Source organism: Nerophis ophidion, linkage group LG04, assembly GCF_033978795.1.
Source record: "Nerophis ophidion isolate RoL-2023_Sa linkage group LG04, RoL_Noph_v1.0, whole genome shotgun sequence".
NCBI classification, from domain to species: Eukaryota; Metazoa; Chordata; class Actinopteri; order Syngnathiformes; family Syngnathidae; genus Nerophis; species Nerophis ophidion.
The window spans coordinates 52,267,390-52,279,138 of NC_084614.1; the positions used below are offsets into that span (position 1 = coordinate 52,267,390).

The 11,749-nt window shown below is 36.9% G+C and overlaps 1 protein-coding gene across 2 annotated transcripts in view; it reads right to left on the reverse strand.

Annotated features, from left to right (window-relative positions):
* The window catches only part of atp2a3 (ATPase sarcoplasmic/endoplasmic reticulum Ca2+ transporting 3), a 178,778-nt gene extending 170,727 nt beyond the window's left edge, over nt 1-8,051 (reverse strand). The window contains exon 1 of one of the 2 annotated variants that reach the window (XM_061898272.1): nt 7,733-8,051. In XM_061898272.1, coding sequence (XP_061754256.1) covers nt 7,733-7,850 — 118 coding nt within the window. In that variant the 5' untranslated portion in view covers nt 7,851-8,051. The remainder of the gene's footprint in view (nt 1-7,732) is intronic. The other variant, XM_061898271.1, reaches the window with a different exon arrangement.
* Between the last annotated feature and the right edge of the window lie 3,698 nt (nt 8,052-11,749).

Sequence of the window (11,749 nt, forward strand, 5' to 3'; positions counted from 1 at the left end):
GTTAAAAGAAAAGGTGATGTAACACAGTGGTGAACATGCCCTTTCCCAACTACTTTGGCACGTGTTGGAGCCAAGAAATTCTAAGTTAAATATTATTTACAAAAATAAAATAAAATGTATAAGTTTGAGTATCAAATATCTTGTCTTTGTAGTGCATTCAACTGAATATGGGTTAAAAAGGATTTGCAAATCATTGTATTCCGTTTATATTTATATCTAACACAATTTCCCAACTCATATTGAAATGTGGTCATATCCTTTAGAGATTGATGTCGGTTTCTGATACATTGCCGTCTGAGGGATCGAAGGTCACGGTCATTCAATGTTGGTTTCTGGCCATGGCGCTTGCGTGGAGTGATTTCTCCAGATTCTCGGAATCTTTTGATGATATTATGGACCGTAGATGTTGAAATCCCTAAATTTCTTGCAATTGCACTTTGAGAAACGTTGTTCTTAAACTGACTATACACTGTATTTCCTTGAATTGCCGCCGGGCATATAGTATGTGCCTGCCTTGAATAACTGCCGGGTAAAACTTGCTTCGCAAAATAATTAGCGCATGCTTAGTATTACCGCCTGGTCAAACTCGTGACGTCACGAGTGACACTTCCCCTGTCATCATTTTCAAAATGGAGGAGGCTGACTTCAATACCGGTAATTTGAAATCGCATAAAGGGAAGAAGATTAAGAGCTATTCAGTAGGATTTAATGTCCAAGCTTACATCACACTCAAATTTTTATTGCATGCCTTTGGTAAGTGCCGGAGTGAGAAGAGGTTTTAAAATGATTAGCGCATGCTTACTTTTACTACATGCGCAGTAAAGCGCAGGAGTGAGAAGAGGTTTTAAATCAATTAGCGCTCCAGTGGCAATTCAAGGAAATACGGTATATATATATATATATATATATACATATATATATATATATATATATATATATATATACATATATATATACATATATATATATATATATATATATATATACATATATACATATATACATATATATATATATATATATATATATATATATATACATATACATATATACATACATATATATACATATACATATATACATATACATATATATATATACATATACATATATACATATACATATACATATATACATATACATATATATATATATACATATATACATATATATATATATATATATATATATATATATATATATATATATACATATATACATACATATATATACATATATACATATATATATATACATATATATATATATATACATATACATATATATATATATACATATACATATATATATATATACATATATATATATATATATATACACATATACATATATATATATATACATATATATATATATACACACATATACATATATATACATATATATATATATATACATACATATATATATACATATATATATATATATATATACATATATATATATATATACACATATACATATATATATACATATATATATATATATATATACATATATATATATATATATATATACATATATACACACACAAATATATACATATACATAAATATGAACATATATACATAAATACATATCCATATATATATACTAGAGGTGTAACGGTACGTGTATTTGTATTGAACCGTTTCGGTATGGGGGGTTCGGTGCGGTGGTGTACCGAACGAGTTTCCACACGAACATATGAAGTAGTCGCCTAAGCTAAAGTCTTAATAAAGTGCTCTGCTTTCTGCCTCCTACACAGCATCCAGCATTGTCCCACCCACACAACCATCTCATTGGTTACAACCATAGCAGTGCGTATTCAGAGCGGTAACAACCAATCAGCAATGCGTATTCAGAGCTGTAGTCAGCGCTTCAGCATCGAGCAGATAGGTGTTTAGCAGGTCAGCATAAGGCAGCGTACTCTCCCCAAATTATAGTAAACACTTCCAAGTCAACTACCAGTAACATCACTATGAGTCTGTTGACGTTCTAGAAACAAACTGCAGCTCAGCTCGCTCGGAGTTCTGGCTTGAGGTGAAGGCTAATTAGCTTTTAGCGTAACATTAGCTCATTGTGCGGTGTGTGTGTGTGGTGGGGGGGTGTTACGGACAGTGTTGATTGAGCTGTGTTGAAGCAGCAAAAAAGGACGTGATGTTAAATGAAGAGTTTCTGTCTCTGATAGTTGATATATAATAATGTAAGTGCATCATTAAGTCTACATGAACTCCATGGTGTTCAGGGATGAATAGTCTCTCCTATTGCTATTGTACTATTTTTTTTCAGAAATAGTTACATTAATCATTAGTAATGTAGCAGCCTAATTTTGAATGGCAGGGTCCCTGCTATCACGTGTTGATACAAATATCACATTTACATAATAAAAATCAACTACTGGCTTCCCAAATGCTGTAATAAATTAAGCATGATGAGTTGACTTGAAACTGTTTAATTTTGCACTTTTTATATGTAAAAGAAAAGTTTTGTCATTTTATTTAAGCTAAGCAACAACTTCAGGCAGTTTAATGTGGATTAACATTGGCAGAATTATTTTAGTGTCCCCAATGTTAAAAGGATAAAGCGATTGTTTAAAAATTTGGTAAATAAATAACCAAAAAATATATACATTGTTGTTTTCTTACTGTACCGAAAATGAACCGAACCGTAACCTCTAAACAGAGGTACGTACCGAACTGAAATTTGTGTACCGTTACACCCTTAATATATACACAAACACACATATAAAAGTATACATACATATATACATATACACACATATATACATATATATAAATATATATGTAAAGATAGACTCATACATTGGAATAGAATGGTAAATAGATTATACTTGTATTACGATTTTTTTTTACCTTTAAAAAAGGTACCTAAAGCGCTTGGACACTATTAGTACATTCACCTACTGATGCCGCAGGATCAGAAGCAATTGGGGGTTTAGTATCTTGAGCAAAGATACTTGGACATGGTTACAGGGGAACTAAGCATGAAACCGACAACCCTCGGGTTGGGGACAAACTTCTATACCTCATTAGCCATGCTGCTCCGATTATAGATATAAACAGAATGAGTGAACATGGCGCTAAACTCCCAGCTGAAGACAGCAAAATAGATGGATGTTAGTTGTGACTTAAAGATGATGCACATTTGCAAGTAGCAATGATGATAACTGAGTATGCAGCATCGTGAGTTGAAAATGATGTTTACATTTTGAAAAGTCTTCACTATCCTGGAGGCGCATTTTGTTTATTTTGGGTCTTGTATCACTTCACAAGCACCCGTGATTGTAAAATTGTTAATTTGATTATTTATTAGTTTTACACAAGCCATGTGTAATGAATGTCTGGTGATTATATTCAGAGGTGGGTAGTAACGCGCTACATTTACTCCGTTACATCTACTTGAGTAACTTTTGGGATAGATTGTACTTCTAAGAGTAGTTTTTATGCAACATACTTTTACTTTTACTTGAGTATAGTCATAGAGAAGAAACGCTACTTTTATTCCGCTCCATTTATCTACATTCAGCTTGCTACTCGCTACTGATTTTTATCGATCTGTTATATTTTGTTTTGGTCCGTCAAACAGACCTTCAAAGTAGGATCTACGCATGCCTGTGTTTCACCAATCACATGCAGTCACTAATGACGTTGGACCAATCAAACAGAGAAAGGCGGTCACATGACCGTCGCACGTGGAACCTGACTTAAACAAGTTGAAAAACTTATTGGGGTGTTACCATTTAGTGGTCAATTGTACGGAATATGTACTGTACAATCTACTGATAAAAGTTTCAATCAATTAATCAAAAGTGTAAAGGAAAAAAGACACTTTTTATTTTAACCGCCTAAAGACTGATCGCACAGTTCCTGTCTTCAAAATAAAAGTGCCGCTCCATCGTGCTTGCGTTAACAAAATAAGAGTCACCGAAAGCCAGCGCAAACAAGCTAGCGAGCTACGGAGTTTGCCGCCAATGTATTTCTTGTAAAGTGTATAAAAACGAATATGGAAGCTGGACAAATAATATGCCCAAAAACTAACGACTTTCATGTGGTATTAGACAGAAAGGAGGAACTTTTTTTCTCCTCCATTTGAAAACGTGGACGTTATCAGCACTACTGTCTGATTCAAATCAGTGCAAGTCATCAGAATCAGCTAATACACCAACTTATGTTATTGTCTTCATGAAAGATAGGAATCTATATGCTAAACATGCATGTATATTCATTAAAACACCTTTTCCATGTGAACAAAAACGGCAAAATAAATAAATATAGATTATATACTGTATTAGGGCTGCAACTAACGATAAATTTGATAATCGATTAATCTGTTGATTATTACTTTGATTAATCGATTAATAATCGGATAAAAGAGACAAACTACATTTCTATCCTTTCCAATACTTTATTTTCAAAAAACAGCATACTGGCACCATGTCCTTTCGACTTGCCAAATAAAACAAGGCAAGAGTTACAAAAAAAGAAAAATTTTATAAAGTGCACCATTGTCCTGCACAATAGCAATAATTTTGCTTAGGGGAATTTCAAACCTGGCTACTACCTATTCCAACCATTCTGCAATGTTGGATGCTGAATGTCTTTCCTCTAGTGGCAAGGTTGTAAGGCAGATTGACTTGATGTTCCATTCCTCTCCAATGTAGTGGTATGTATTGCTAAGGTAGGCTACACTTGTCCACACATCAGTAGTGAGAGCAAGTTTGCTCTGGGTGGCTTTTATGTCAGTCTGCACAGCATGGAATGTCCGCTCGTACTTCCTCTCCATCAGTTTGGTAAAATGGTTCCCCGAGGGAAGAGTGTAACCGGGGTTGAGGACGTGAATCATTCTTCTAAAACCTTCATCCTCCACCATTGATATTGCCCTCATGTCAGTTACCACCATATTCAGGTAGCATCAGTCAGTGCAGCTGCTTGCCGTGGTGTGCGCACCTTCCTTTGTACCAAGTCGCTAATGCTGGCTTGTTTCTTTCTAAAATGAGAGAAACCATATTATGAACGTACATAGAAGCATCATTTACATGTAACTCAATACACACCCAGTTGATTTAATTAATCATTTCTGACAAATACGCCACCACATAAAAAAAACAGCTAAATTAAATAAATGGACATTGGAGTTGCAGAATACACCAATAATGACACACAAATGTAACTCATCAGATCAAAACTGGATCAGATATAGTACACGTTTCTGTTCTGAATAATAAAGGATTCACTTTAGGCTACCTCTGAATAATAGCATGAAATATTCCAGCACCTTCATAACGTTTAGTTATAATAAAGCGTCACTCAAGTCTAAATAGATTTATATAGCTTTATTGGGCCCAGCTACATCAATTCATTATGAAACCAACCTGAGATATTTCTGTCCGTTACGTTTTTTTCCAAATTGTTAAACGTGCGTTTTCTCTCTCAAAACGGAGTCAACTGTGCCGGAGACACATTATCAGCCCCGCGTTGCAACAAAGACAAAAAGTTAAAGTTACACTCAAAAAAGCTGAACTTATGAATGCCTGTTGCCACTCAAAACAACACAGAACATGAAGTTGTCGCACTATCCAAACAGTTCCTAACACTCTGAAAGTTAATACACAACAGTTGCTGCTGCGCTGCCTTAAAAAAAATATCCTCATTAACAAAAGATTAAAAACACACAAAGACGGACACAATGGATCAATATACTCGGACTATGGACTTAAAAAAGTTACATACCGTGAGTTCTCTTCATCCATGGCCCCTCTTCAGGTGCTGCCGAAGCAATGTTGTCCTTCGTGCCACGTACGCGAGGTCCATGCTGCTCATTTTGCAGGAAATGTCGTCTTTGAAGACTTTAAAGTAAAGTGTTCCGACACTTTTTACGACTTAGGTAGTACACTTTTATCCATTGAAGCAATAACCTCGAGATGTTTCTCCGCTGAACTATCCGTACTGTTTCCCTCCGTCATTTTTCGAACGTTTCCAAGCAAATGTGACATCGTGGTCACGTGAGCTGCACATGACACATCATTGGCTGGCTTACTGCCACCTCATGAGACGTGGGCTCAGCTGCCCTGGCGCTGTTTTGTACTGTTTCTGTACTTAATTTGATTATTGTTTTTAGCTGTTTGTAAATGTTGCAGTTTATAAATGAAGGTTCAGGGGGGAAAAAAAATTTAAAAAAATAAAACCATCGCGCATGCACATTGCATTCATCCAACGAATCGATGACCAAATTAATCGGCAACTATTTTTATAATCGATTAGTTGTTGCAGCCCTATACCGTATATATAAATATGTGTGTAAATATATATATACACATATATATATACACACATATATATATATATATATATATATATATATATGATGATATGTGTGTGTATGTATATGTATATATGAGGTAGATCACCTCGACTTGGTCATGTATTAAGTAATTGCAGTGTTTCCCACAGGTCAGGCATATATTTCTGGTGGTGGGGGGTGGGGGATTGGGGGGGCAGTGGCGGCGGCGGCGATGACCAAGAAGAACGCGGAGTTGGAATATAATTACAACACTTTATGTACATATTTATATACATATTTATATAATATTTACATATTTATATATGTAACTAAAAGCTCCATTCACTGCCAGAGTCCCATTGCTTTTATGAGCGGTTGCACGAGTCAAAAGCCGAAAAAAATATATATATATATATATTTTTTTTTTTTTAAAAAATTTTTATTTGTGGCGGCCGTAATTCTTTCGTGGCGGGCCGCAACAAATAAATGAATGTGTGGGAAACCCTGAATTGATTAACGTTGAAAAACTTATTGGGGTGTTACCATTTAGTGGTCAATTGTACGGAATATGTACTGTACTGTGCAATCTACTAATACAAGTTTCCATCAATCAATCAATCAATGAATGCCTACTGAGCCTATGGTGCTGTTAAGTTATTGTGGCTCAATTTGCCTTTTTTTTTATGTTAATGTATTATTATTTAATATATATTATTCTTTTAGTTGCTTAAGAGATATTCCTGGCTCTGAATTTGCTCATTGCTATTTTTATGTTTTTGTGCATTATTTGTTGCCGTAATCATTAAACGAACAGGTTACTCCTCAGTTACTCAGTACTTGAGTAGTTTTTTCACAACATACGTTTTACTCTTCCTCAAGTAAATATTTGGGTGACTACTCCTTAGTTTTACTTGAGTAATGAATCTCTAAAGTAACAGTACTCTTACTTGAGTACAATTTCTGGCTACTCTACCCACCTCTGATTATAGTCATGTGAGTAACAAAGTATCTAAAGTGATGTTTAGCTTCAAACAGGTTGATCGAGATTAGTACTTCCTGGTGCCTGCATGACAGAATTTGTACTTCCATTACTTTGTTTATAATACTTCACATGACACCTGTCACATACAAATTAACTGTATTCAGACATAATGCAACGAATCAAACGAAATCAAACTGTAATTAAAAAATAATTACGCCTGACTTTTAACAGCAAGCTAATTAAATACATATATTTATTTAGAAGCTCAATAAGTTACCTACCGTCTATAGTACCTTGATGGATTTGTACTGCACACCTATTTTCCAGGACGATTCAAATCCAAATGTGCAAAATGAGGTGAATATTGATGACAGCCATATGTGAAATGAAGTAATGTAATATGTAAAATATATATCAGGAGAGATGAACATAAGTAAGAGTACTCACCATTTGGTCCATATTTGTCCAAATGCACTTTGGCTTGTTCCGGAGTCAGTCCAGTGTTTTCATTCACACCGAAGAAGTCTAAAACTTCCCAGGTGGATTTCATGTGAGCATTTTCCATCTTTTTGTTCAATGATTCTAGACGTCGAAGTAGAACATTAAGAACGTTTATCAGAATGTCGTCGTGAAAAATCACCTGTTCTCTTGCCGTCTCAACGACAAACAATTCCGCACTGAAGAAAACACAAACTGTTCAATTCATTCTTACGTCGACCGCGTGTATGCGTGCGCGCGCGTGTGTGTGTGCGTGTGCGCGTGGGTGTGTTTGCGCGCACCACCTCTTCACTGTTGGACACGCCCTACTGCGCTCCCATTGGCTGTCTCTACCTGGACGCACCCCCCAGCCGCCACACTAATTACGTCATCATAGCAGCATATTCAAATCGAAAGAGTGACGTCTTTCCTTGCAAATATGGAGCTGGAGCTGAAGCTGCAGCGCCCTCACAAAAAAGTGTTTTCTTCAGTAAGTTGAATTAATGTAGAAAATGTTTCCCCATCCATCCATTTTTTACCACTTGTCCATTTTGGGTCTATATTATTATTATGTTTTCTTGATAAACAATATCGTAACATTATAGCAGCTGGGAGGAACAAAACCTTGATCTGTCATCATGGTAGCTTGTAGTCTGTCCCTGTTTCACAAATTAAACTTCTTCATGAAATATAATAATGTAAATCCTTTCTAAATACGATATTTTTACACATTTGTATTATCCTTGAACCTTTTTGAATTGATTGATTGATTGAAACTTTTATTAGTTGATTGCACAGTTCAGTACATATTCCGTACAATTGACCACTAAATGGTTTCACCCGAATAAGTTTTTCAACTTGTTTAAGTTGGGGCCCACGTTAATCAATTCATGGTACAAATATATACTATCAGCATAATGCAGTCATCATACAATTTAATCATCAGAGTAAATACATTTAATTATTTACATTATTTACAGTGCAGGGGGGTTAGGTTTATACTTTATTTAGCTTTTTAATAACACATATAAACTTAAGTGGTGTTTCTGTGTTTTCACTCAGTCATGTTACCCTTTGAAACATGTGGACCATTCTACAAGTCACGTGGTCCTCAGCAAGTTGCATCATTCCCATCCTCTGCAGGCTATGAAGAACAAAAATAAGTTCATTAATTTGTATATAAATATATTTTATCTAAAATTATTTACATTGTTATTGGTTTTGTTACCTACATCATGTTTATGTTATGCATTTTAAAATATTTTTGTTGAAACACTTTAGTGCTTATTGTCAACATCCATCCATCCGTTTTCTACCGCTTGTCGCTTTCGGGGTCGCGGATGTTGCTGGAGACTATCTCAGCTCCATTGGGGCATTAGGCAGGGTGCACCCTGGACAAGTTGCCACCTCATCGCGGGGCCAACACAAGTTATTAGCAATAATGTAATGTGGTTACATTTCATGTATTTATGTTTCTATGGAGGCAGGACAGTGGTGAAGTGGTTGGTCTTTCTGTGTAGGCTGTGCATATTCACATGGGCTCTCTCTGGGTACTCCGGCTTCTTGCCACCTCCAAAGACATGCATATGGGGATATGCTGATTGGCATCTTTTTTTTTCCAAGATGGCGCCGCTGTAGTGGCTGCTGTTGGCAGGAGCTCTGTGCTCTTGTGTTTCTGTCTTGTTTTCATGTGTTATTATATATATATATATTAGGGCTGGGCGATATTGGCTTTTATTAATATCGCAATATTGTTATGCCATATTGCGATATACGATTTGCCTTAGCCTTGAATGAACACTTGATGCATATAATCACAACAGTATGATGATTCTATGTGTCTACATTAAAACATTCTTCTTCATACTGCATTAATATATGCTACTTTTAAACTTTCATGCAGAGAAGGAAATCACAACCAAGTCAATTTACCAAAACTGTATTTATTAAAGTGATTAGCAGGTGACTTTTCAAATGATGCTACATATTAGCAGTAATGGTACTTTTGGTAGCAACGCTTGTGCCCTACACTTGACAAATTAAAGTTGTCTATTCCAGTGGTCCCCAACCACCGGGCCATGGCCCGATTGGTACCGGGCTGCAGAATAATTTTTTATTCATTTTTATAAAAATAATAATAAAATCAAATACTTTTTTAATTTTTTATTAAATGAACATAAAAAACACAATATACACTTACAATTAGTGCACCAACCACAAAAACCTCCCTTTTTCATGACAAAGAAAAAAAAAAAGGACATCATGTATGAGCTTCTGAGTAGGCAGCTTTAGCATTTCTTACTTTGTCTTAAGCACATGAGCAGCTGTTGTGCTTGGGTGGAAGTAGGAAACCTTCCTGATCCTCCCAAGGATGTGGTCCCAGTCCTGCCTCATTCACTGCATTTATTTGATTTTTGGCATTATCACTTGTGACTGGGATATCTTTATCTTCCATTCCTCCACTGCTTGTGTCAGTACCTGCGCAAGGTGACTCTCATAGAGGGGGCGTGTCTTCTCATCTCCCACTCTGCTGTGATGAAATGAGCGCTTATCGTCACAAAGTTCCCCTGGACCTCCACCCTTCTGTCGTGAGCGCAACAGATGACGCTCGGGATAATTCGTCCACAACTTTGTTCTTCTCTCGCTAATAAAAATCTGGCACAATCTTATCGTTGAAGTTCGTGCGCGACGGGATGTCGTAATGTGGCTGACGCACTTTCAGCATGCGTTTAAAACCCTTGTTTGGAACAATGGAGTTTACACCTATAAACACACCGATTAAATGGCACGGGGGGTTCAAGTTCCTCCGTTACGCCGCTCGCCATTACCACGCTGTGCGAACAACTTTTTTTTTTCATAAATCGGACCGCGGATCACGTGTGTGCCGAACTGAAGATATTGATCCGAACGGATAACGGATTAATGTTGATCCGTTGCACCACTATTTGTTACCATATTCGGACCTTCTGTCTCTCCTATGTACCACTCGACTGGGATGAGATTCAGCACCTCCGAGTCCGCTAGCGTCACAGCTAATGTTAGCCACGCTGCTACCTCTCTGGTGGGCGAGGGCGTATACGTATTTGACATATGACGTGAAAGTATGTGACGTATGTAAGAACCTGCGCTTACACTCTGTGAGAAGGAGACACAAGAAGGAGTGGAAAGAGCCTGTAGTGTAATGCTCGAGCTAAAAGCAACTGCGTCACAATGTATACTCGAATATTACGATATAGTCATTTTCTATATCGCACACAGTCAAAACTCCCATATATCGTATGTATCGATATATTGCCCAGGCCTAATATATATATATTTGTTGCCTTTTGGTTGGGGACCCTTTGGGACTGTGTGATAAAGGGTGGCACTTTTGTGACTTCTGCGGTGCTTTTTGGTGGACTTCTGGATCTGCCTCCCGGTAGCCTTTTGGCGATGGAGACCAGCTGCTGGGTCTCTGCCACACCACAGTCCGGTTGCCTACATACAGGGCATTGCAATAGTCATTTCTCAAGATCAGGTCCTGACAAAAACGGTTTCACTTTCGCTATTTGGCGTTGTTTATAAAAGGTTTTTTGAACAAAGTTAAGGTTATGACATCATTATAATAGGACTCCTTTAAGTCACTGGGTAGCCGGCTGCTTTGGGGATGCATGTGTTGGGACTGGAAGGAGAAGCAGTGCTTGCTGGTACTAAAGGTATTCTGGTTGCTGTCTCTGATGCACTAGCAGCAACATCATTGCTACCAGTGTATGCAGGAGCAGGAGCAGCACTACCCTTTTTAAAAGCTCTATAAACGGGTGCATTACACAGCTTTACATTTCTTGTTGTGCGCTGCTAAGAGCTGGAGCGGAAAGTCAGTGAGCTGGTTACATTAAACGTAAAAGTCAGAAGTACAGCCTATGGTGGGGCTTTACACAGGGCTCTGTCCAAAAGTCCAAAACGGGGTCAAGGATCGGGGAGAAGAAACCAGGTCCGGGAGGGAAGAAC